Genomic DNA, 24,736 nt, shown 5'->3' on the forward strand with positions numbered 1-24,736 from the left:
GACGTGATTCTCCTTCCAACGTGTTTGCTATGTGGTTGGTGTCTACGTAGTTGTTTGTGTTGCAGAGAGGTAAGAGTGCTCCAACAGGCATTCTACTGTCGTACCATAGGTGATGTTAAAAACCCAACTGCCCTTCCCCCCGCCCGTTTCTTGATATCTGGCCGTCCCATCAATGAGACGGTTACTATCAAGGACGTTGCACCATCCGGGGCGAATTGAGCCGAGCGTGTGCAATACATCGTTGATTGCCGTCTCGGGGAGCCTCATCCGCAGGCTGGGCCGGATCGGAGTTTTACCCGCCGGCGCTTTATCCGGTTGCTTGGTGTCAAACTCAAACCATCCTCAGTACGGCATGCGATGACAACCTCCATAAAGTAAATAACAGCAAGGGGCATCAGCTACCCTGACTGCGGTATTAACGTGAAAATCCAGCACGGGCGCCACCAAATGTTCATTCTACCATGGTCTTTGCTCTCAGTCTACTGGTAAGGCGCGAGCGAGGACAAAGTCATGACCCTCACGACCATCTTCAACACCCCGGAATATTGATGAGTTCCGCGCTGTGGCCTGCTCTCTATTCAGATAACTCATCCAGAAAAAGCAATTCTACAGAGCCCCTAAGATGATTCTCTCCAGGTCCCCAACGACCTTAAAAATCGTCGTAACCCCATGCCTCGCACTCCTCGTGCTCCTCATACGCCTCATACTCCTCGTATGCCTCGTACGCATCACGCTCCTCATAATATTCATACGACTCGAAGTCCTCATAGTGTTCCTCATGACCCACCTCATGGCCGTGCCGGTCATGGACCTCTGCGTGGACCACCTCCTCGACCGCGACATTGCTCTCTTGGTACTCAAGGCGAGTCTCAACGTACTTCATCCCCTCTCCATCCTCCCTGGACAGTTCAGAAAATGCACAACTTGGATACTTCCCAGAGAACCTCTAGTCCTCATACTCCTCCTGGTATTCCTCGTATTCCTCCTGATACTCCTCGTAGGCCTCCTGGGCCCGCTCAATGTCGCTGCTGCTGGCCGACGAGCTGCGGGCATCCTCCAGTGCTTCCTCGTACTCCCGACGTGCCTCCTCGAGTGACTCGCGAGCGCTCTCCCTGTCGCTCTCATCCGAGGAAGAGCCTTCCTCGGCAGGAGGAGGCGGAGGAGGAGGTTGGTTGTAGTAGTAATGGTGCTCGACTGTGGTGGTAGAGTAGGCGGGGGCCGCAACGGGGTGATGTCCCTCTTCGTCGGAGGAGGAGCCCTCGTCTGTTGTTGAAGATGATAGTTAGCATCCGTCATACGGGGCAGTCACATTTCGGGATACGTACGGAGCTCGTGAGCGAGGGCAGCACCGGCGACGGCACCAACGGCCACACCGGCCGCGGCGCCCATGAGCAGTTTGCCTTTGCCGCTCTTCTTCTTCTTTTTCTCCTCTTCATGACCACCATGACCACCATAACCACCGTGGCCGCCATGAGCATCGTAGTGACCGCCACCGTAGCCCCCAGGATAACCGTGGCCACCATAGCTAGGGGGAGGAGCACCATAGCCCGGGGAAGGAGCGCCATAAGGCGCGTAGCCTCCGGGAGCGGGGCCGCCGTGGCCGCGAGTAGCAGAGTGGTCATAGCCCGGGGCCTCCCATTGCGAGCGGCCGGTGGCTTCCTCTACGTCTAAGCGGGAGGGTTAGTTATCCATCTTGGTCTCACGGGGAGTGAACAAGACTTACAGAACCAGCGTTGGTACTCGTGATCCCACTGCGGGATCCAGCCGGCAGGAATGGGAGGCTTGTCGGCAGGTGGATTGTACGGAGGAGGAGCCGGCGTGCCATGAGGAGGTGGTGCGCCGTAGGGAGCTTGACCGGGGTAAGGTGGCTGCGGCGACGGCGGCTGGTAGTAGCCCTGCTGAGGGGGAGGGTACTGTCCTTGCGGAGGAGGATATTGACCCTGGGGCGGAGGGTAGTGACCTTGCTGAGGCGGGGGATAGTGTCCCTGTTGAGGAGGATAGTATCCCCCTTGGCCACCCGGAGGCGGTGGCGAATGATGCTGAGGCGGATAGTATCCGCCCTGGGGCGGCGGAGGTTGGTACTGGCTGCCTCCATAAGGCTGGCCGTACTGGCCATATCCCTGGGGCTGAGGAGAGGGTTGCTGCTGATCGCGGTTGGAGGAGGACTTCTTGTCGCCGAGGCCCAGCTTCTGGAGGTCGTCGGTGAGGCCGTCGGCGAACTTCTCGAGCTTCTTGAAGAAGGACATGGTGGATGCAGGAGGTGCGAACGACCAAGCCTAGCGAGGGTACCGGTGGTCAACGAAGAGGATTCGACCCGAGTCGCTTTGCCGTCAAGAAGACGACGACTCAATGTATTTGGGGTTTGTATCGACAAAAAATGAAGGTGGACTCAAGGCGCCAGATTGATTGCGAAACGGTGAAACCCCTCATCCATGCATGAGGTGTAAGGCAAGGTAGCTGTCCGAGCTGAGGCCGCCGACCACGCAACCGCCCGTGGCAGCAGCAACAACACTGCAGTAGCCTTGCAACCCAACGTCGGGTGTGGATGTGTGCCCCGCGATCCCCTCTCTTCAACATCAGCCCCTCCCCCCTCATCCGAAACAGGAAGCGTGTCACAGCAGTGGACCAAGTGTGGACCGCGATGGACCTTGATAGACCTGACACGATGCTCTTCAATTGTTCACCTTTCGCTTTGCTTTGCTGGCCTCATGCAGCCAAGCGGGCTCGATGGAGAAGTTGGGTTTGGATTCATTGAAAGATTGGGAGGATCGTGAATGGGACGAGGCATGGGAACCCCACCATAGCATCCGCACATGTGTCTCGGCAGACGCGCGGTATGGCGTCTGACGATAACGTTAGCCACCACGATAGCGGCATGTCCGGCAGTCGCGACGGACGATTGGACAGCTGAGCAGCCCCTCCGCTCTTGCCTGCCCAGTGCTCTGGTGCCTCGCTCAGCTGGGATGAACCCCGCCCAGCCTGGCGACATTCAGGAACGGATGGAGGGGTCCTGCCAGGTGAGGCGGGGTCTTTCAGGTCGAGTTGGTTGTCCATCCCATCGGAGACTGCTGGAGCAGGTCGGGCCAGCCGTACCCGGTACCCAAGCAGTTCCACAAGATTGAAGTAAGGGTGCCAGACTCTCGGGCACCTACTGATTCACTCAGTTTTCTTCCTCTGGCTGTCAACTCATCATTCCAACCACACCGACGTGCTGTTCCTCTCTCTGCATCTCCTCACTCCCTAGATACAATCACCACCGCGCTGACCTCATTCACGATGTCGTACGGATACCCCGGCCAAGGATACGGACCTGGCTCTGGTGGCCACGGCTACGGTGCTCCTCCCGGTGGCTACGGTGCTCCCCCTCCGGCTCCTCAACAACGCCAATACCAACGCCCGCCTCATCCACCACCTGCCGGCCTTGACACCTACGGCTATCCCACATCCAGCGGCGGCAGCGGGCATGGCAACCGTGCCGGTCCCGGGAGCTCGGCCCCGCCCCCGCCGTCTGGCGCCCAAGAGTTCGGCCACGGTGCTCCCCAGGGCTACACCTTCCAGTACTCCAAGTGTACCGGCAAGCGCAAGGCCCTCCTCATCGGCATCAACTACTTCGGCCAAGAGGGCGAACTTCGCGGCTGCTTGAACGATGTTAAGAACATCTCGGCATTCTTGCAGGAGTTCCACGGCTACAAGCGCGAGGACATGGTCATCCTGACCGACGACCAGAGCGACCCCGTCATGAGGCCGACCAAGGACAACATCATCCGTGCCATGCAGTGGCTCGTTGCTGACGCCCAGCCCAACGATGCCCTCTTCTTGCACTACTCTGGCCACGGCGGCCGCACCAAAGACGAGGATGGTGACGAGGAGGACGGCTACGACGAGGTGATCTACCCGGTCGACTTTAAGGAAGCCGGCCACATCGTCGACGACGAGATCCACTACCACGTTGTCAGACCGCTGCAGGCTGGTGTGCGCTTGACTGCCGTCTTCGACTCGTGCCACTCGGGCTCTGTCCTCGACTTACCCTACGTCTACAACACCAAGGGCCTTCTTAAGGAGCCCAACCTGGCCAAGGAGGCCGCGTCAGGCCTGCTCGAGGCCGTGGGTCACTACGCTCGTGGTGATCTCGGTGCTGTCGCTTCGACCGTGTTTAGTTTCGCGAAGACCGCTCTCCGCGGAAATGACGCTTACGAGCACACGAAGCGTACCAAGACGTCCCCGGCCGACGTCGTCATGTGGAGTGGCAGCAAGGATGATCAGACTTCGTATGTTCTTCTATCCCACAAGTCCGGCAGGTTTATTGCTTTGGCTAACCACACCCTTCAGCGCCGATGCCAACATTTCGAACCAGGCTACCGGTGCCATGTCATGGGCGTTCATCACTTCGCTCAGGAAGAAGCCCCAGCAGAGCTATATTGAGCTTCTCAACAACATCCGTGACCTGCTTGAGGAGAACTATTCTCAGAAGCCCCAGCTTTCGTGCAGTCACCCGTTGGGTATGTTTTCTTTTCTCAATTGCGGGCCATCACCTCTCAGAGCAGCATGCTGACAATCTCACAGATACCAACCTGCTCTTCGTTATGTAAGGGGGTAGGATAGGCGGTTATCGGCAGCGGCGTGAGAATTCGGCGGCATATTGATGGCGCATATGATGTGATCTGCGAGGTATCTCCCAGGTTCGGATGTAATTAGTAGATCGCAGGACCTGGTGATGAGTTATGACTTGATTAGCAAAGAAACATCCTTCCTGGACCTTAACCTTTTGCTTTTGAGACCTTATTCTCATTGTGAACTCTCAACTTCTCACATGTAGTATCATCCTCGCAACCACCATCCCAAGCCTAACCGGGCGTATCTCTTGAAGAGACATCCTTGTTATATGTATGCACATACCCTGCGGCACGGGCGGGTCACTGGCCGGTGCCGTGTCCGTGTTGGTCGGGTTCCCGTTCACCGCCGAGCCACTCCGAGGCGGGGCTTAGACGAAACCCCGGGACCAACTCCCGGCTAGTACCTCTAGGCAGCAAAGCCTGAATGTGCCTGAGATCCTGTTGGATCACCTCTTATTAGTTTTCTATCCGTGCTGCATTGCGCATTTCAGGTGTCCATCTCGTGGTCTTTTCGTTCATCCTTTTTGCTGTCATCTTGACGCTGGCTGGGTGAGTGTCCTTCGCATTCTGGGCATCTCGTCCCTATGAGCCCTCCGACCATCAACATCCGCCGAGCACCGCTCTGCAGTCTCTGCCGCTCCATACCATTCCATGATCTCCCTCCCTTTCCCGACGCATCTTTCTCGATCCAGATATCCGCAGGGGCAGACTGCGAGAGGTTTGTTCATGAACCCGGAAAACACGCACCGATCCCTGAGTGTCTTGGTCTGCCACACCACCCAGATCTCGCCAGTTTGAGGTCAACTAAACGTTGTGGCCTCTGCAGCGAGATCGAACGTCGAATCAACCTAGTTTTGGAGAGCCTGGCCGAGGAGGAAGACTTCTTCGCCGCGAACGCGGATCGCAACTGGATAAGGGATCCAAGTGATCCCAGCTTCCAGTTATTCCTCACCCGCCGTGGTGGGGATGCACAAGAAACAAAAGGCCGAGCTAAGATGAAGGCTGACGGGTTCTGGGTCGTCACGCGGAGCAAATCCAACCCCCAATGGTTGTTCGTCCTGGCTATCTTTGGCGCATGCGTCGGGAGCGACGATAGCCCGCTCGCAACCCGTTTCACGGGTCGCCCCATTCTGGGCACTCCTCTGGACGATGGATCACTGAAGCAAATCAAGCGCTGGGTGCGCGAGTGTGACGAGCACCACAGCTGCCTCGCCGGCGCTGACGCCGAGTTCCCCACGAGGGTTCTGGAGATCGGCGATGCGTCTGTCCGTCTCCTCGAACCGGCCCCGGGCACCCGGGGCCGGTATGCCGCGCTCAGCTATTGCTGGGGCACAAATTGTGACAAATCATACGTGACGACAAGCGCTGTTCTGGAATCCCGCAAGGCCCCAGGCGGCATCGACGTAGCTGCGTTGCCAAAGACGTTCCAGGACTCAATCTTTCTCTGCCGCTACCTCGGAATCCGGTACCTTTGGGGCGATGGTTTGTGCATTATCCAGGATGATGTTCACGACTGTGCGTAACGTCCAAAAAGATGCTTCAACGGCAGGGCACGAGTAGTATTGGCAGACTGACATATGTCCAGGGGAGCGCGAGGCGGCACGCATGGGCGATGTCTATTCCAATGCGTATCTGACCATCTCGGCAGCGGGATCCTCGAATAGCGCAGGTGGTCTTTTCTTTTCCAGGCCGTCGAGATCGTACCTCGAAATCGATTATTGTCATATTAACGTTGCCCGTGGTGGCACTGGTCATCCACCAAAGATTCTGCTTTCCCCACTGGACACCTGTCAAAATGTGGAGCATAATCTTGCCATCAATATGCCTTACGATCCTCTGTCTTCTCGAGGCTGGACATTTCAAGAACGTGTACTTTCACCCCGGCTGGTGCACTTCGCCAAAGATCAGGTCCGGTTTGAATGTGTGCAGGGCACGGTATTTGAAGAGGGTCTACGGGTGCCCCGTCGGTTCCTTCATATCAAACCTGGGGGAGTAACGGAGCATGTGGAGGCTCCAGGGCGGAATGAGGTCGAGGATCTAGATGAGGAATTGGTGGAGCTCGACAGATGGTACCAGGTCATCTACAGATACACCTCCCGCGAACTGACTTACCGATCCGACAAACTCCCCGCATTATCCGGTATTGCAGCTTCATTCGCCGCTAGGATGAGCGTCGACGGCAGCGCTTATGCCGCGGGCATCTGGAGAGGTCCTCACATGATTCGGAGCCTATGCTGGGGCGTTTTCGACCGTGAGCCTACCAACACGGATGAATACGTCGCTCCGTCATGGTCTTGGGCATCCATTGACTCCTCTGTTTATACGGCACATTACCGCGAGTTCAACCCTCTAGCACGCGTATTGGAATGCGTGGTTGACGTCGATGTCCACAACCCCTTCGGTCGCGTTCGTGGCGGTTGGCTGCGCATTGAGGCCCCCATTATTCCAGTCACGGCGTTGACGACAGGACCAAGACGGGATCGCGTCCTGGTCTTCACCGAGGACGGTAGAGATGTTGGCAAGCTTGAATACGATTACCGCTTCGGACTGTCTCCCGAAGGGGTCACGCAGATGAAACTGTTTGCCATGATTATGGCGAGTTACACGGGAACGGAGCGTTACCATTTTGTTATCATTGTGACACCGGCGGACGAGGCCTCTGGCCAACAAGGAGGGATACCAGAAAAGGTGACGAGGCTTGGCCTCGTCCGCACGAACGGTGAATATTCAATGACACTGACGCCTGAAGCCCTTGATGCAGCAAGGAACACTGTAACTTGGGTTTAAGCATGCCAGGAGGACCAGGCAGTTTCCAAGTAGGTAGAGGTACCATTGACACCGTACATTTTGTCGATTCCAATGGCCAAGTCAACCCCGGGAAGTATGCCGGCCCCACTCCGAGGCCCTCGGACCCGCCCGGCCCGGTGGTGGATGCTGCCGCCGGAACTTGGACGGTCTCGGCTCCGCTGTGGACCCTGGGCAGCAGGGGCATTTCTTGGCAGCTCCTGCATTCGCGGGCAGCGCGGACCAATTCCACATGCATTTGACATCGCGCTGCAGCCGTTCACTCCCAACACCACCTCAGCGAAGCTGTCAAAGCCGCGGCGCATGATACCCGAATCTTCCAAGCTGCCACCTCATCATTACATTTCCGATCGGTACACGATGCAGTGATTCCTATTGCCATTCCAATTTTTACTGTGACAATGGAGCCGCTAGGGGTACGGGCCGAGGGTAAGTGTCCGCCAGAACCTCCCTTTCAACCATCCATGACGTCTAATGCCGGCCGCCACGCAGATCGGCAGTGGTCTTCGGTACCAACAGAACTGCTTCTCGACGAACTCTCGAGACGCGATGATGCACATACCCGGCCTGCATGTGGCTCCGGCAAGAAAGACTCCTACGACACCGGCATCCATGTCTTCGCCTTGTTTCTCATCCTCTTTGTAAGCACAGCAGGTCCGTCAACACCACGTCCACTACATACCGCACAACCCCAACTAACTGACTCCATTTTTCCAGCATGTGGTTTCCCGCTATTCTCGCAGCGCCTCACCAAAGGAACCAAACGCCAACGGACCGTCCTTTTTGTCTGCCAACACTTCGGCACCGGCGTGCTGCTCGCGACCGCCTTTGTCCACCTCCTCCCCACGGCCTTCACCTCCCTCACCGACCCATGCCTCCCACATTTCTTCAGCGAGGGCTACCGCCCACTGGCCGGCTTAGTTGCCATGGTTTCGGCCCTCGTCGTTGTTGCCCTCGAATCCTACCTCACAACCCGCGGCGCTGCAAGCCATGCACACTCACACGCTTGGGATGAAGAAGATGATGAAGAGGAGGACAACAACGCCAACGGCCACATCACCGCAGGACACACGCATAGCGCCGGCCAACACCACCACGCCCGACGCGAGCGACCGTCCGGCATTGCCCTGGATGATCTCGAAGCAACCGAGGGCCTCGTGGCCGGTGCCTCCCCTCTGCCGGGCTCGACGCCCATGCTCAGCCCAAACAACCCGGATGCAACGCGCCAATCGCATGATGATTTGCGACGACGAAGCACAAGCAGTAGCGACGATGAAAGACGCGAGTCGCTAGAGCTCGAATTGAGCTTGCAAGAGCTGCAACCAAGCCAGAATCACGCTCCGCAGAGGCCAAAGAAGCATGAACCCGGTCTTCCTGCGTTACATCATATCCCGAGCCCTGAGGAGCAGCGGCGCATGACGCTGCAATGTGTCCTCCTCGAGGCGGGCATCTTGTTCCATAGCGTCTTCATCGGCATGGCGTTGTCAGTTGCGACAGGGCCGGCGTTTGTCGTGTTTCTCATCGCCATTGCCTTTCATCGTACGTTCTCTCATCCAAACATCTCTCCTCACTATCGAGTGCTAACCGCTCCATTCCTCCAGAATGTTTCGAAGGCCTCGCCCTCGGCACGCGCATCGCCGCCCTCCACTTCCCGCGCTCCTCCCCCCGGCCCTGGCTGATGGTCCTCGCGTTCGGCACCACAACGCCCATTGGCCAAGGAATTGGCCTGTTCGTCCACCGCTTCTACGATCCGATGAGCCAGACGGGGTTGCTCATGGTTGGGTTCATGAACGCCATCTCGTCCGGCCTGCTGCTGTTTGCGGGACTGGTCCAGCTGCTGGCGGAGGACTTCTTGTCTGAAAAGAGTTATCAGACCTTGAAGGGCCGGAGACGAGTGAAAGCGTATTTGGCGGTTGTGGCGGGCGCCGTATTAATGGCGACTGTGGGCGCTTTTGCTTGATTGGGGAGAGGATTTTGTATGATGCATTGTGTCTATAATAACTGGGCTGGAGGAGGGTTTGTTAGACTTGGCGTTTTGGTTTGCGGTGGGACAATCTGCATTTAGATTGGATTTCGGCGGGCTTATAGAAAGGCTGGTGATCCGGAGGACTTGGTCCATAGTATCTCAATCCATTTATTTCCGTTTGTTGCCCGAGGTCTAGTTGTATTCGACTCAATACACTTAACTTGCACACCATGTCATGTGCATCATGTGGCTCCTCGGACGAAGTCGCTTCGTGGAACTCACGTAGCACCGATCATTGTGTTGCGTTCCAGTCTTGCTTGGTCATGGCGTCTATTCTAGGAACTTCTACGCCTCAGCTTACGACCAACATAAAATCCCTGGCCTCAGCGAGATGTCTATCCAGCAAAGCCACCAGCCCTCGCCATCTTCCTCGCGTGCTGGTCCCGCCGGTTATGGTTTGCCCTGCTGCCTTTGTGCGCCTCCTTCCTCCGCCTCGCCAAATCCGAGTCAGCAGGGGGCGTTGCCGCTCCTCCTCGGCCACGACCTCTTCCCCTCCCGCGACCACCACCACGACCGCCGCGTCCCCTACTCGGTCCAGCGGAGCCACTCCCACTTTCTCCATCGTCTTCCTCTCCTTCATCCATCCCTGCCCTCCACGAGGTTCGCTCCAACTCCACCTGCTCCCCGGTAAACTCCCCATACCGCGCCATCAACCTCTTCTTCTTCTTCTCGTCCCGCTCCAGCATCACAGCCCACCCCTCGACCGCCTCATCCGTCATTCCCGTCTCCTCTCTCAGCGCGGCGCGCTCCTTGCTCTGCCTCGCGCCCGCGTCACGCGCAAACGTCCCCGGACGGGCAAGGTACGCCTTGAACAACGCCGCTTCCACACTCTCCGACAGCCCGGAACCCGCGCCAGGGGTAGCGACGGCCGAGGGACCCTCGGCGATGACCAACCGATCGGCGTCGGTGCGCGCCACGTCCACCGCACCGCCGACGTCGGCCGCGTCGTACGTGTCGTCGCGCTCGTCGTCGTCCGAGTCGAAGGCGGCGAGCGCGGAGAGGATGGCGGCCTTGCTGGGCGCGGCGGAGCGATTCCGCAGGAGGGCATCGGCGTCGCCGGGCTTTTTGCCGATGTGCAGACGGGAGGAGGTGAGGAGGGCGAGGTCTTCGTCGTCGTCGGCTTCTCCGGCTGCGTTGGAAGGGACAAGGCCTGGGGAGTGATGAAGGGGTGGAGTGGGCCGGGGGACGAGGGAGTCACGTCTTGGTTTGGGAACGGAGGCGGAGGAAGTGTGGGTGAGTGGTTCGGAGCGGTCGGCAGATTGGAGATGAGGGGGAAGAGAATCGTCGAGGAGGTGGGCGATGACGATTTCGGTGTTGGAATCGTACTCGGCGAGCAGCTTGGCGATGAAGCCTGCCCCGAGGTGGGGAAAGAGGTCTTGGATTTGGGAGATTTGGCTCATCAGGTGCAGGTTCTTCTCGTGCTCGGCCTCGGCGGCGTCGAAGTCGGCGATACCTTTGCCTTTGTCGAGCTTGCGTTTGATGAGCCGCTTCGGCTTGGTCATGCCGCCACCGGGCTTCTTGAAAGCTTCGAGCTGGGTGAGCACCGACTTGGTGCGAGTGGACGGGGCGCCGGACTGCTCAAGCTGGCGGCGAAGGCGTTGGATGAGTGGTGTGGATGTTACCAGCTCCGCGACCAAGGAGTCGTTGACATTAAGAGGGCCGGCCTTGTGTGCGTCGGCAGCAGCTTTGAGAGAGTAGAGATGATCTGTCAGTGCAGACATCTTCTGGCCCTCAGCGAGACCGATGAGGCAGAGATAGGTTGTGACGATCAGGACTCTCCGGAGTGGGAGATTCGTGATTTTGTAACAATTGATGAGACCATCGACGAAATCACTGCCGGCAAGGAAGAATTCCGCGACTGGTGGTGACACGTGAATGAGTTCGTTAACCTTCCCTAACCGCTCCTCCACAGCCTTTAGGTCCCCATCAAGCCCAGCATCGAGGTTCTTGACAAGGAACTTCTTCAGAGCCGAGAGAGAAGTATTTAGTCCATCTTGAGAGGCTTTTGACAGTCCACCCAGAAGGGCCTCCGCCTTCTTCTTGCCATAGACCCGGCTCACATCGGCGAGGAACTCCCACTGGGCAAGCTCGGGAGGCGGAGTAGGGGACTGAAGCAACCTCGAAGTGAGGGTATAACAGTCTTTGAGCAACCTTTTTGCTGATGGGGATGGCCCGAGGATGTTAATACCCCCAGCTGCGACCTCCTTGGTGAATGACGTGAGAAAGGCTTGGAGACTTTCGTCTTTGACTGAGAGACTCGCGAACTCGGAGTCGGGCAGCGAGAGATGGCTCGAAATGAGGGCGATCCATGCTTTCAGGCAGGCTACCCAGTCATCTGGAGATACCTGGTCTCTCCAGTCGGTGATGGGAAATAAGGCGAACGAAGGTAGTGTGGACGTCATGTTGTCGATTTGTCGTGGGGTTGTTGTTCTACAAGTGGTCGAGTTGCCAAGAATCAATGAAGTTGAGGACGGGAGTTCCAAGGGAGTCGAATGCCTGCAAAAATCGCCACCTGAGGAAGGGCGAATGCGCAGAACGCGCTGTTGATGGGAGAGATAACGCCTGGGTCAGGAGAAGAGGCAATATGAGATTTTTATGTTGTTCCAGCCATGGTTACCTTGATCTTATGTGGCCGTCTTGTAGCACCTTTGCCCCTCCATGTTTGGAAGTCTGACGTTTGCCGGATGTGTCATTGACCGGCCGCCTGCAAGGGCCCACGCGGTAAGTGGGACCCAGCATGATGCGCAAGCCACGGAAAGGGACCTGCGCCACAAACCCATGTGGGGCGTACACTGTCAACCCTCGCCAAGAATTCTCCCCACCAACATCCACCATTTCAAAATTGGGGAAAAAGTTCAACCACACACCACAATCCTCAACCTCAACCAGGAACTGCTGCTCGCCTTCATCACTTTGCCGAACAGGTATGGTAACCCATATTCTTCTGTTGCGCCGTCGTTACATTGCCCCAATGGCATTCCCAGCACCAAGTCTGCCCAGTTCTCGCTAACTTTTTCCAGCTGATCACCGCGTTCGAGTCGTGAAGGCACCTCGCTCTACCCAGTCTACATCATCGATCTTTCGGTCCCCCAACACCATCCGCCAAAATGTCGTACCAGAAGCCTGAGAAGGACTTCGGCGAGGCCCCCAAGGTCCACAAGATCCGTTCGTCTCCCCTCCGCAAAACCACCATTTCACGACCCCCGGCATGAACCGGACCCAACTAACACTTCTTCTCCCCTCACCAGGCATCACCCTCACCTCCCGCAAGGTCGCCGCCCTCGAGAAGGTCTGCGCTGAGCTGATTGAGCGCGCCAAGAACAAGGACCTCCGCGTCAAGGGCCCCGTGCGCCTGCCCACCAAGCGCCTCAAGATCACCACCCGCAAGACCCCTTGCGGTGAGGGTTCCAAGACCTGGGACACGTTCGAGATGCGCGTGCACAAGCGCCTCATCGACCTGACTGCCCCGACCGAGATCGTCAAGCAGATTATTATTAATATCGAGGCTGGCGTCGAGGTCGAGGTTACCATTGCGGCTTAAATGGTCGACTTTGGAAAACAACAAAAATGACAAACCACAAAATGGGGGCCGAGGGAGAGCGAGCGTCAGGCAGCTGAAGAGGCTTGGCCTCGTGGAGCTCCGGGTTGGAAAGGCGCGCGACCTTGTGTCCGAGCCAGCGTAGTTAGCAATTGACTCCGTTCTCCCGGACATGTGTCTTGAGATCGTGATTTGTCTCCCATGGCCATGACTCTTATGTGTATGCCACGCTTATGTTCGGCGCTATGTACAAGATGGGGGGATATCTTCTGTATGCAGACCCCGTCTATCAGCCGATATCCACACCTACATTAACTCCTGGCTAGCCACCTCCCTATCACTCCTCTAACTCTTCGCTTGAGCATCCAACTCCTCCATCCTCTCCCGCACATAGTTCTCCGACCATTGATACGTCACCTTCGGCGGCGGCACCTCCCTCCCCGTCTCCTTCCAATGCTCCACCATGCGCGTCTGCGCAGCCTGGAACGCCTGCATGGTGATGTACGCGCCCTTAAGCCAGCGCGAGCCCGTGCTGCCCGCATCAAACTCCCTCCGACCGTGCAGCACCCGCTGGTTGTCGAAAATGACGCACTCCCCAGGCTTCATCTTGATCTCGAACACGTTGCGCTCCTGCTCCATCACCTCCTGCAGCCTCTTGGCCGCGATGCGCCACCGCCGGATGGCGTCGGCCTGCTTCTTGGTCGTGGTCAGGGGGAAGGTGGTCTGGAATGGCGGCGCCCAGGCCACCGACGTCGGCCAGCCGTCGAGGGTGGTCGCGATGGTCTTGCGCCGCGCAAAGTAGTGGTTACCGTTGCGCCGGTAGCCGAACCAGGCCTGCTGGTGCCGCAGGACGTCGTAGTGTCCCGGTTCGTTGATCTTGAGCTCGTAGGCGGCGCGCAGGCCGTTGCTGAAGAGCGACTCGCCGCCGGAGCAGTCGTTGGCGAGGCAGTGGAGGAGTTGTAGGCCGGGAATCGGGTCGTGGTACATCAGGTCCTGGTGTAGGCCGAGGAAGACGTTGGTGTAGGCGACGTTTTCGGCCTGCGGTTTGGATTTGACGTCCCAGGTCCAGCCGTAGAAGGTGTACATGAGCGGGCCGATGCGGGTGGCGATGTGCTCGACGGACTTTTCGTCTTGGGGAACGTCGGTGACGAAGATGAGGCCTGTCTGGGACAGGTCTTTGAGGGCGTTGAAGAAGACCTTGTCGTCGTTGAGCCAATCCTTGTAGCTCACCCGGCACCGGCCGTTGGCTAGCAGCTCGGTGTAGGAAGCCTTGTCCCAGGGGATGTTCTCGGGCCTGTTGGAGGTGAAGCCATAACGGTTCCAGCGTCCACCGGCGGTGCGCCAATCGAGAATGGTCTCATAAGGGTACACGACGACGTGGTCTTCTCCTCCGCTGACCGGGTCCGCGGCAAAGGTCAACTGGAGATGCCGGCCTGGCGTAATGATGGCATCCTTGAGAGCCGGGACAAGCGGCAGGTCGGTCGTGGAAAAGGTCTTTTGACCCGAATGCGGATCAACACAGCGTGGGCATTCGCAAGAATCTCGCAGCCAGAGCGTCGAGAAGACAACTTCGTCGTCCCAGTCCTCATCGTGGTAACGGAAGCGGAGGAAGGACCTGTCCCATCTGACGACACCATCCCTGGATGTCCGACGATACTTGAGAGGCTTACTGGGGTCCTCGGGCGTGGTGTCTGGATTGGCGAGTTCCTCCGGGGTTGGCAGGTAATCAGGAGGGAAATCCCGGGTGTTGTCAGCTGTTGCAGGAGGGACATCCTCTGTGTCTTTGTCTGTTGCGCGGACCGCGGTAGTCCCGAAGCGACGAGGAAGACCGGCGGGTTGTGAATTGGCCTTGGTCGCGGGCGTGACTGGGCGCTGCTGCAGGAAGCAGAGGGACCGAATAGGGGCTGCGGCTGAGGATGCGCAGCGAGACGCAGCGAGCGCGAGAGGACGCGCAGCACGAAGTGCCCGGGTCATTTTTTTTCTCAAAGAAGTTTTCTTCGCGCTCGTCCGGTATCACAACCTGCCCAGCCCACGACCGCGCGGACAGCGAAAGGAAGTCCCGAAGGAGGGGAGGTTAGTAGGTAGTGAGGGGGTTGGTGGTGGTGTTCTCAGGAGTGAGGAGGGGTGGAGCTTGAACCTCGGTTGGAGGCGGCCGTCGCCGAGCGCAATCAGATGTCCACGGACAACTGCGGCCCTGCAACGGAGCGAATCGGACCCGTTCCTGGACCCACAATCACCCGAGTCCCCGCATCCGGGTGGAGACTCGGCCCAAGCTCTCGGGGCTCCGGGATATGGGTACATTTCACAGGGTGCTTGTCGAACAAGGCAGGGCTTTGGATGTGATGGCGTTTTTCTCGACGGCCTCGGTTTCTGTATTATCTGTGCCGTCTTTAGCTTTGAGGTTCGTTTTACTTTCGCGAAAGCATTTGCTCGAGGTAATACGCATCAGTTTGTCCACCTCAGACTGCACTATGTTCATCTAAACCTCAGGATCTACAAAGGATAAATAGTAACTACAAAGATAGAGAGCCAACACCTTAGATCTAGGTCATTGGTGTCCAGCGCTTTTCGACGACAAATATTGGGAACAAAGGCTTGTCTAATTAAACCAGGACAAAACAAAAAGAAAAAAGAGAGAAAAAGAAGAAAACAATACAAAAGAAGAAAGGCAGTAAAAAGGAAATGCGGTAAGGAGAGAAAAGAATATGAAAGGAAAGACATGAGAAAGGGAAAAGGAACAAAATAAGAAAGAAGAAAGAAAAGAGTAAAGGGAAGGGGGGGGGGAGCGGAAGATAAGAAAGAGTGAAAGACTAAGAAAGTTATCCGCTCGTTTTCAGGCTTGTCTGTGGCATGATACTATGTAAAAGAAAAAGCCATTGTACGAAGTATGTGAATGTAGAAATCATCAATGAGTCTGAAAAGATTTGCGACTTCATGCAATCCATGCTGGAGACCTCTCCCACACTCATACGTGGAACCTCCTAGCGGCCAAGCAGGGTGTTTGGAATTGGCCGTCAGATTAAATCCCCCTCTCCACTCCTCTTGGTTACGGCACCGGCTTTGGGTTCAAGGCATAGGGCGCGATACTGTGTTGAATCCTAGCTCTTGCCTTCAGTTCAATCTTTGCCGCGATGGAAGCGCGGGAATGTCGAAGATCCTTGATATAATGTTCCTCGAGTCAGGCTTATACACGAGAACGAGGTTTCCAGCATCATGTGGAACCAAATCCCGCACTTCATACGCAAGCTGGACTACCATGGACGATGAGTCCAACCAAACATCGCGGTCGAGACAAGGAAGATAGCGTTCCATCTACCACACCCAACTTGATAGGAAAGATTCTGTAACCCGGTCAGGCATCACTGCTAGACCAAACCCTGGATGCATACCCGCTCCTTAATCTTGGTTTGAGTCGCAGATCTCGGAACTGCCCAAGATGTCGACTCTCATGAACAACAACAAACAGGAAGCACGGAGGATGTGTGCATGTCAGCGTAACGCAATGCCGACCCGATTTCATATTTTTCTCAAAGCGGAATGTGTCATGTCCAGCACGCAATTTATATACGTATCGTGGTGACAGCAACAACGTGCCCAACGTCGGGCCTTTTCCCCCTCCGGCATTCGGCACGGAAGTACGACCACCGCGAAACCCAACCGCGCGCGTGCTCACTGTTTTAATCAAATGTCACTATGGGGACTCCTGCTAGTGTGTGGTGGTCCACCATTCTCCGGAGTCCGGGGTGGCTGGCAATTTAAGCTTCACGGATAAACGGCGCGCTGTTATAGCCCCCTAACGCGGCTCGATATTATCCGGCAAATGTGAGCGGACAGCCGTTAGACACCACCACGGCAGGAAAACCTGGGGAATCCGGGGAGACGAGGATGCTTCTGCCGGCATGACGTGGGGTGTGGAGAAAGACGACGAGAAGACCAGAATATAAAAATGGTGTTGCACCACATCCTCTTGGGTTCACCTCCCAGCTCGCTTGGCTCTGCAGTCCTGACCCAAAACCCAGCACGACAAGTCCTTTTGTTGTGTCAGTTAGCCAACCAGTCACGATGCTCCTGAACTCGGTCATCGGCTCGGCCGTCCTCCTGGCCACCGGCGCCGCCGCCCACGGTGCCGTGACCAGCTACGTCATTGCCGGCCAGAACTATCCTGGGTAGGTAACTTCGTGGAAGCGAACTCAGGCAGCTCATTCACTAACACATACATCAGCTACAACGGCTACGCCCCGTCCACCACCCCCAACACCATCCAGTGGCAATGGTCGACCTACGACCCCATCTACTCCGCCACCGACCCCAAGCTCCGCTGCAACGGCGGCCGCTCGGCCACGCAGTCCGCCCCGGCTGCTCCAGGTGACAACATCACCGCCATCTGGCAGCAGTGGACGCACAGCCAGGGCCCCATCCTCGTCTGGATGTACAAGTGCCCCGGCGCCTTCAGCTCGTGCGACGGCTCGGGCCAGGGCTGGTTCAAGATCGACGAGGCCGGCTTCAACGGCGACGGCAAGACCGTGTTCCTCGACACCGAGCGCCCCTCCGGCTGGGAGATCGCCAAGCTGGTCGGCGGCAACAAGGGCTGGACCAGCACCATCCCCAAGAACCTGGCCCCGGGCAACTACCTTGTCCGCCACGAGTTGATTGCCCTTCACCAGGCCAACGCCCCGCAGTGGTACCCTGAGTGCGCTCAGGTTGTGATTACTGGCTCGGGCACCAAGGAGCCCCCTGCGTCTTACAAGGCTGCCATTCCCGGTTACTGCAACCAGAACGATCCCAACATTCGGGTATGTGAAGCCTATTTGGAGTTCGGCTAAGGCATGATACTAACTCTACCCCCCAGGTTCCTATCAACGACCACTCCATCCCCCAGACCTACAAGATCCCTGGCCCTCCGGTCTGGCGCGGCGAGTAAGGAGTATAGCTGGCGATGACTGCATCCGTTTAATGTTGGTTAAGGTTTTGGGGCATTGCATCCTGTCGTGAAATCATCATGGCATTTAGGCATTCAGGGTTGGTAGATAATCCATGGATATAATATGCTTGAGTAGAGCATTCCCAAACCGATTATGCCATATGAGAAAAAAGTTGATAATAATGCCCCTGGTATGTTTACGACTACCAGATCTTGCAGCTCAAGCGAGGATTTGGGCACATATTTATTATGCCATGTATACCCCAATGATGTACCCCTCAACGTCTAGAACACGCTGTATACCAGAGATCTGACAATACCCAGATATGTCTTTGACTCAGTCCCTCCGGTGAGCGCAGAAGGTGGAACGAAGAGCGGCCTTTACCCGCAGCGCAATTTTAGAGTGCAGGGATCAACAGTCATAGAAAGAAAATGGAAAACAAGAAAAAAAAAAAAGAAGAAAAAAGAAAAAGAAAAGGAAAAGGAAAAGAGAGAAGAAGACAATAATGAAAGAAAAGAATATAAAAGAAGAGAAAAAGGAGAATAATGAAAGAAAAAAAGGAAAGAAACAAATGCAAGAGAAAGAGGGTTTAGAATATAATTAACGTGCCTTGTAGACACCGGGAAAGATGAACAATATGAGCCTTCAATACAAAGTCAAGCTCTACCTAGTTCTATGAACCTGGGAATCCCGTCCATCATAGCATGCTCCAGACATGATGACGTGACCGTTGTGACACGCCAGAGGCGCTATATAAGGCGCACCGACTATGGCAGCACCAAGGGATTCGTTTTTGCTGTCTCAACCATTCCCTGGACCTCTCCTTTTCGTGTCTACCAAGATTGTTGACCAAAGTGATAGAAACCAAATAATGCGTACGTTTTAATGACATTCCAAGTACTCCGTATGAATGGCCAGATTTCCGAGTCAGAATTACACTCGCCGACGCATTATCAAACAACATCATACAAAATAAAGCATCAGTACCCAAGCAAAATGGCCCAACCACCACAGAAACGTCAGCCAACCAAGCGCAGGAGAAACCCGACCTGGTACATACAAGAACGATAACTAGAACCAAAACGCCCAACTCCTTGGTCCAGACGGCGAGTTACAGATATTGCCAACCGATCGAGGGACCTGTCAATGATTCCAATCCCCGCGATTCATTCATGAAATGGACAACGCTGAAGTTTGTGTCAGATTGAACTATTCAAGAGATTCGTGCACTTCGACGGGGTTCTCTTACCATTTATTTAGCCGTTGTTCATTGTACTTTTGGACGCCAGCTCACTCCCATGCACTGAGTGGTCTCAAGTTCCATACTCTTACCTGGAGTCTGGGACCCGTCCCAGACTCCCCCGCGCCTTCGAAGACCCTTCGCAGACACTCGAGGCCCCAACAATTCCAGGTTGACTTCAACAATGGTGCTGTCCCAAGAGCATGGCGGAAGACTGTGTGTTATTATCATGAAGGAAGTGCGGAATCCTCGGTGGGTTCTTCGGCTTCGTCAACACTCATGGGACTGCCTGGCTCGGAGGGAGGTGCATCTGCAGTGGCGTCGGTCTCCCGGGTTGTGTTGGTGAGTGTCCATTGAACATTTGCATCGTTTTGTTGCAGAGCGGGCAATGGCCGTGCTCGAAGATGTTTTTCTAGAAGCTCAACCATGAAGTGTCTCCCGTTTTCCCTCGCGTACATGATGGGAGTCTTTCCCTGATTGTCGGGCACGTCTGGATCCAGGAACGGGGTCTCTAAAATGAACTGTACAATCTTTGCGGTTTCATCGTCCTGGTTCATTGTAGCCGCATCGCTTTCTCTTGTCGAGCTCGCGTCATCTCCATCTGTCGATCTTTTTTTCGCTTCCATCTGTTGAGCTTTCGTCGGTTTCGTCTTCTGACATCCTGTCGATGATTCCGTTTCGTCCGCCTCGTTCTGCACACCAGGATAGCGGCGTCCGACCGCACTCATCTGGAAGGTTTGCGGCTGCAGGGTAGTAAAGAAGGAGGAGTTTAACTTTGTCCAATGTTCCGTACTGTGCTGCCCATGACAACGGCGTGCGACCCGACTTGTCGACCGAGCGAATAATTGTAGGACTTCTTTCGAGTAGAAGTCGAAGAATATCGGTGCTCGCATGTTTGGAGCGTGCTGCCCAAGTCAATGGGGTGTACCCATTGTTATCTGGGGTTTCTGCGGTGTCGGGGCTGTGTTCAAGGAAAAGCTCTACTGCGTCGAATCTTCCGTACTCAGCTGCCCAAGACAGAGGTGTTCGTCCAGAAACATCGGCAAGAGCGGCAGTCATGGGATCGTGCGTGAGCAGAAGTCTAAGAATGTACCCGTTCCCCGTTTGGGCTGCCCACGATAGAGCTGTCCTTCCATTCCTGTCGACCGCCCTAACATTGACGTTTTGATGTTCAAGCAGCTCCTGGACAGCAAGCTCATTGTCCATTCTCGCTGCAAGTATGAGTGGTGTATAGCCGTCCTTGTCTTCAGCGTTAACGTCGACACCGCGTGCGTTGAGGAGAACCCAGAGGGTTTCGTCGTACTTTTCGAAGACCCACCATCTTCATAGTGGCAACTCTGTCCTGGATAGTCGTGTTCAGAGGATTCAGGTTGGTCAATGGCCAAGTGCAATGGCGCCATACCAAGCACGCATTTGGCATTGACATCGGCCTTATGTGTAGCAAGAAGAGCTTGTACAACCCTGCTGTACCCTCGAGCCGATGCTATGCAGAGGCTTGTGTGGCCATCCGGTGTCCGCGCGTTCACATCAACCCCATCGATCAATGAAATCATCTTGACAATTGTGTCAGAGCCCTCACGCGAAGCTAGCCACAATCCCTCATGCAAGGCGTCCGTGTTGAAAAGTTGACGCTCAAGCAAAAATTGCAGACATAGTGGGTCCTCTCTGCATACAACCTCTGGAACAAGCCTTCGGCGAAGGGTTTCCACCAAGGAAGGATCGATTTTCCAATTGTCGTACATGGCGGCCAGAGCATCGACCACGTATTTTTCCACCGATCTAACCTCCAAAAGGTGGATCGCGTCAAGGAACCATTCAAGGCTTGGTGCTATGAAGCCCGTTGCCACGATCATTTTGATTATTTCAATGCGACGAAACTTCAAAGCGAAGGCAAGAGGAGATTCGTCATGATTGTCAAACTCAAACTGAACATGCCTTCGCCGTCCGACGATATGATTCGTCTCGTCATAAAGGGATTCGGCGTCGATGAAAGCCTGAAGAACCTGCTCATGGCCTTCGAAGGCAGCTAAGCCAACGGTAGTTATATTAGTAAAAGCGCGCCAACTTATCCGCCAGGTCATACGAACGTTTGGGTCCGTGGCAGGGTCTGCTAGGAGATTTTTAACGAGGAGATTTAATCCCTAGAGTGATGCTATGTGAAGCGGCGGAAGTAACGGCGCTGGTTCGTCTCTCTCGTTGTTCTTGAGGTAAACCCAGAGCCGAGTGGAGGGCACAGTCATTTCACATAATTGGCGCATGTAAAATAAGAGAGATTCGTTCTTCGTGGTTCTCAAGAGTATGAACCAGTTGGCCCACGCGTAAGAAATCAATGAGTACCAAGGGACAGGGGGAAAGAATGATCGAAGGCAATCCTGTAACTCAGCATCTGGGGCTAGATAATATACTTTCATCCTCAGATGCTGATATGGTATCCGGGCGAATCGAGCTTGTATGTCATGAAACAGAAGGTATTTGGCGCAGGTAGATCCAAGGATTTCATGGGAAATGTCGCGGCACAGCGAATGACCCCAAGGGCCATTATCTGATCCATGCCCGTAAAGTTGGCGTGGGGTGTCATCCAGGCTGGCCTCTTGAATAAGAAACTCGACAACTGTGTGGTGAAGAAAATGAACCTTGCCATCCGACACAGTCACCAAAAGACCGCAAAGTTCGCGCATCTTAGTACAGAACTGTTCCCTTGACTCAATCTCAGGTGACTGTGTAAAGCGGAAGCCGTCACGTCCAGGTCTCGCTGTGGAAACGTGCACATTTGCCGATTCAGGATAGTCGTTGACCGCCATGGCAACGGCCAACTCTTCCAAGGAGAGTGGCCTTGCTGCTCCAAGCATCATGTGAAGTAGAGTTCGTGTTCGACGAGCATCTGGGCTCCTGGACAGCATTCGTTCATACGCATCGCTGACCCCTTCTGGTAACCGCTTGATTTGTTTTTGGATATCGCCTTTCGTCCAATCGATCCAGTTGTCCATGGCTTCGAAGATCAAGTAGACCCAGAGGTATGTCCGATTCCGTCGGCTTTTGACTTCCGCGCTCAGTACCTCTTGTTGGTCCTCCTTCAGGTGGTTTGCTCGAGCAACCTCGGCAACTCGAACATCAATAACGCGGTCAATCTCACGCGCAATCTTATCGACCTCAACCTCATCCTCGCCCCTCAAGTGGAGCGAGATAGTTGGGAAATCTTCCACCAAGTGGTATAACTCCTGGTTGATGTTTTTGTATGGGCGGCTTGTCAAAAGCACGCTCAGAGAAGGCCGATTCGCGTCGGGCTTAGAGTAAAACTGCTTGATTGTCTTGAGAAAGACTTTCTGATCGCTTCCCCGGCATTCGTCCAGTGCATCCACAATGCAAATGATCTTTTTATCGAGGGCCCTTCGGGCTGCTATGACAAGAACTTCCCAGAGTTCTTCAAACGAATTCAGGAGCACGTCTTTGTTCCTCTCCTTGAATCGCTTGATGACTTCTGGTGAAACTAACGCTGCGCTTTGCTCGAAAGCCTGGCGCAAGATGCAACACAGTGCGCTGGCCGCTGTCTCTTGGAGCTCGATTCCGCCCTTGAAAAAGAAGTAGCAGGAAATTGTTGTTGGTGTCGGCGCGAGAACTTCATCAGCGAGGTACCTCGCAAGGACAGACTTTCCACATCCAGGATCAGCAGAGACCCAGAGAAGTGCGGACCTCTTCGTTTTCCATTCAGAAAATTTATGATGGCTGGTAAACCACTCGCAAGTCCCTTCGACGCGCCTGGGGACACGGTTTTTCATCTCGATGTCGGAGAGTTTGTTGAGGGATTGCAAGAGTTCCACGACGTCAGAACTAGGCTGGGAGGCTAATAATGTGAAATCGGATCTTGATTAGCACCGGCCTCGAGTTCTCATCATGCATCAGACGAAGCTTAACACTATACTATCATAATAGGATAAGTAGGTACATCCCCATTATGCCTCTCCCACTTGGACTTAGCCAGGACCAACGCCCCATCTAGGGTCTTTTCTCCCACTCCGCCCAGCCTTCCGCTGCATCATCCTTTCAGGTAATAATACCTTAGTCAGATTGTGCAGGATCCCTTGCTAAAGGATTGTGTCGCGCTGGCAGCGTCACTACTGACGGGGGAAGGAAAGTCACTTGAGGCCCAGCAGAGGGATTTTGTACAGCGAACATGAGAGCCTGGCCAGAGACAACGCCAGGTAAATGGTGAAGCAAATATCCTTGCCGCACCTGCGGCTCCATGCCGTGGACATGGTGTAACCCCGTCGACTTACTATTATCATTGATGCTGCAGCTTCTCGAAATAGCCTGCTTGTACAATTCAACGATTTGACGTTGGACAAGTTTGTAATTGTCTTGGTCCGTTTGTGTGTCGCCAAACTTGCACACGCCGCTATGGTCCGCATCCAAGGATATGATCTTCTCGTTTTTACCAGGCAGCCCAAAGGTTGCCGAGGCCTTGGGGACGATCTAAGGCTTGTCAGCAACAACACAATGAAGATTGTGACAATGCCCACTTACCGTATCTTGGGATCCCCAGAAAGAGACGATCGGGAATTCCAGCAAGCGATGCCTCCAATGCTCATGCATGAGATCGGAGAACAGGCTGTCCCTTTCCAGGACTTCAACGATTTTGTCTCCGTGTTTATTGAAACCGAGACTTTGCGCTGTATTGGCGGCGACTTGGCCAACAGTGACGAGAAGGCCTTTGTCATCGTTATAGCCGCTGTGTGGAGTTCCGAAGAAGACAAGCCCCTTAACAGCCTTCTTGACAGACGCATATTCCTCGTTGTTGTGCGCGTTGATGAGAGCTTGCTTGATCAAAAGGCCTCCGAGGCTGTGCCCCAGTAGGAGAAGTGGGCGGTCCTCACGGTCCTCGCGCTCGGCACAAATGTCCTCAAGGAGCCCGTTCGCTTTGTCGACAAAGGTTCTTTGGTCTTTGCTGTAAACGACCGCCGAGTCGTAAACGTAGAGGAATATTCGGGCATCTTTGATCTTCTTTGGGAGTGCGTCGCGGAGCCACAGCTTTCCATCTTTCCCGGGCGGTGCTCGCCATGTATCGAGAGCGTGTGCTTCTTTCTTCTTGTTCTTCGGGTTCAGGCCGTGAACGGCGATGATACTATGTAGAGAGGAAAAGGGTGGGGCAATGGTATTAGAAGAACAACCTCAAGCTTCCACAAGAAGGCTGAATGTGACCTTACTCTATCACAGCATTGTCTTCATCATCGCCATCCACTGATGGTGGCGGGTAAATGCGCCGGAGGGGCTGTCATCCGGCGTGAGCTCTAGGGTTCAAGCAATAGATTGGTATGAAGGGGTACCAACCATTTCTTCGTTTTCGCGGGGCCCGTCTCAGTTCTCCCGGATGTCTCGATTGGATTACAGACAGAAAGTTGGACGCCAGGGTTGAAGAGCCGGTGCTCTCTTGACGAAGTTCGAGACAAGGCTGTGCAGAGCATGTCTGATATCAAGCGGGGTCGGTCGACCCTCATGACGGCCTACATGAACAAGCCGCCATCAACCTGCATCTGTGTGCACAGCCACGAAGTCGACGCCGCAGCTCATCCCGCGAGGCTGTGGAATCTCGTCCAG

At 55.2% G+C, this 24,736-nt stretch overlaps 9 protein-coding genes across 9 annotated transcripts; 5 read left to right on the forward strand and 4 right to left on the reverse strand.

The window, feature by feature from the left end:
* Positions 1–649: 649 nt before the first annotated feature.
* On the reverse strand, positions 650–2,246 carry VTJ04DRAFT_1988 (uncharacterized protein; the record flags this gene model as incomplete). Its single annotated transcript, XM_069359735.1, has 4 exons — positions 650–899; positions 960–1,263; positions 1,326–1,667; positions 1,724–2,246. The coding sequence occupies 4 exons, from the start codon at positions 2,244–2,246 to the stop codon at positions 650–652; spliced, it is 1,419 nt and encodes a 472-aa protein (XP_069224596.1).
* Positions 2,247–3,276: 1,030 nt separating this feature from the next.
* Positions 3,277–4,589, forward strand: VTJ04DRAFT_1989 (uncharacterized protein; the record flags this gene model as incomplete). The annotated part of the gene is made up of 3 exons (XM_069359736.1): positions 3,277–4,268; positions 4,330–4,499; positions 4,564–4,589. 3 exons carry the CDS (start codon positions 3,277–3,279, stop codon positions 4,587–4,589), a joined length of 1,188 nt encoding a protein of 395 aa, XP_069224597.1.
* A 608-nt stretch (positions 4,590–5,197) lies between these two features.
* On the forward strand, positions 5,198–7,660 carry VTJ04DRAFT_1990 (uncharacterized protein; the record flags this gene model as incomplete). The annotated part of the gene is made up of 4 exons (XM_069359738.1): positions 5,198–5,331; positions 5,440–6,128; positions 6,199–7,332; positions 7,482–7,660. The coding sequence occupies 4 exons, from the start codon at positions 5,198–5,200 to the stop codon at positions 7,658–7,660; spliced, it is 2,136 nt and encodes a 711-aa protein (XP_069224598.1).
* Positions 7,661–7,819: 159 nt separating this feature from the next.
* VTJ04DRAFT_1991 (uncharacterized protein) lies at positions 7,820–9,378 on the forward strand (the record flags this gene model as incomplete). Its single annotated transcript, XM_069359739.1, has 4 exons — positions 7,820–7,847; positions 7,911–8,072; positions 8,136–8,957; positions 9,020–9,378. 4 exons carry the CDS (start codon positions 7,820–7,822, stop codon positions 9,376–9,378), a joined length of 1,371 nt encoding a protein of 456 aa, XP_069224599.1.
* A 401-nt stretch (positions 9,379–9,779) lies between these two features.
* On the reverse strand, positions 9,780–11,846 carry VTJ04DRAFT_1992 (uncharacterized protein; the record flags this gene model as incomplete). Its single annotated transcript, XM_069359740.1, has 1 exon — positions 9,780–11,846. One exon carries the CDS (start codon positions 11,844–11,846, stop codon positions 9,780–9,782), a length of 2,067 nt encoding a protein of 688 aa, XP_069224600.1.
* A 705-nt stretch (positions 11,847–12,551) lies between these two features.
* On the forward strand, positions 12,552–12,985 carry VTJ04DRAFT_1993 (40S ribosomal protein uS10; the record flags this gene model as incomplete). Its single annotated transcript, XM_069359741.1, has 2 exons — positions 12,552–12,609; positions 12,693–12,985. 2 exons carry the CDS (start codon positions 12,552–12,554, stop codon positions 12,983–12,985), a joined length of 351 nt encoding a protein of 116 aa, XP_069224601.1.
* A 342-nt stretch (positions 12,986–13,327) lies between these two features.
* Positions 13,328–14,956, reverse strand: VTJ04DRAFT_1994 (uncharacterized protein; the record flags this gene model as incomplete). The annotated part of the gene is made up of 1 exon (XM_069359742.1): positions 13,328–14,956. The coding sequence occupies one exon, from the start codon at positions 14,954–14,956 to the stop codon at positions 13,328–13,330; it is 1,629 nt and encodes a 542-aa protein (XP_069224602.1).
* A 2,088-nt stretch (positions 14,957–17,044) lies between these two features.
* On the forward strand, positions 17,045–17,903 carry VTJ04DRAFT_1995 (uncharacterized protein; the record flags this gene model as incomplete). Its single annotated transcript, XM_069359743.1, has 3 exons — positions 17,045–17,148; positions 17,205–17,775; positions 17,832–17,903. The coding sequence occupies 3 exons, from the start codon at positions 17,045–17,047 to the stop codon at positions 17,901–17,903; spliced, it is 747 nt and encodes a 248-aa protein (XP_069224603.1).
* Positions 17,904–23,200: 5,297 nt separating this feature from the next.
* On the reverse strand, positions 23,201–24,472 carry VTJ04DRAFT_1996 (uncharacterized protein; the record flags this gene model as incomplete). The annotated part of the gene is made up of 4 exons (XM_069359744.1): positions 23,201–23,614; positions 23,666–24,263; positions 24,346–24,410; positions 24,470–24,472. The coding sequence occupies 4 exons, from the start codon at positions 24,470–24,472 to the stop codon at positions 23,201–23,203; spliced, it is 1,080 nt and encodes a 359-aa protein (XP_069224604.1).
* Positions 24,473–24,736: the final 264 nt, after the last annotated feature.

Source organism: Mycothermus thermophilus, assembly GCF_041956435.1.
Source record: "Mycothermus thermophilus strain CBS 625.91 unplaced genomic scaffold VTJ04scaffold_1, whole genome shotgun sequence".
NCBI lineage: Eukaryota > Fungi > Ascomycota > Sordariomycetes > Sordariales > Chaetomiaceae > Mycothermus > Mycothermus thermophilus.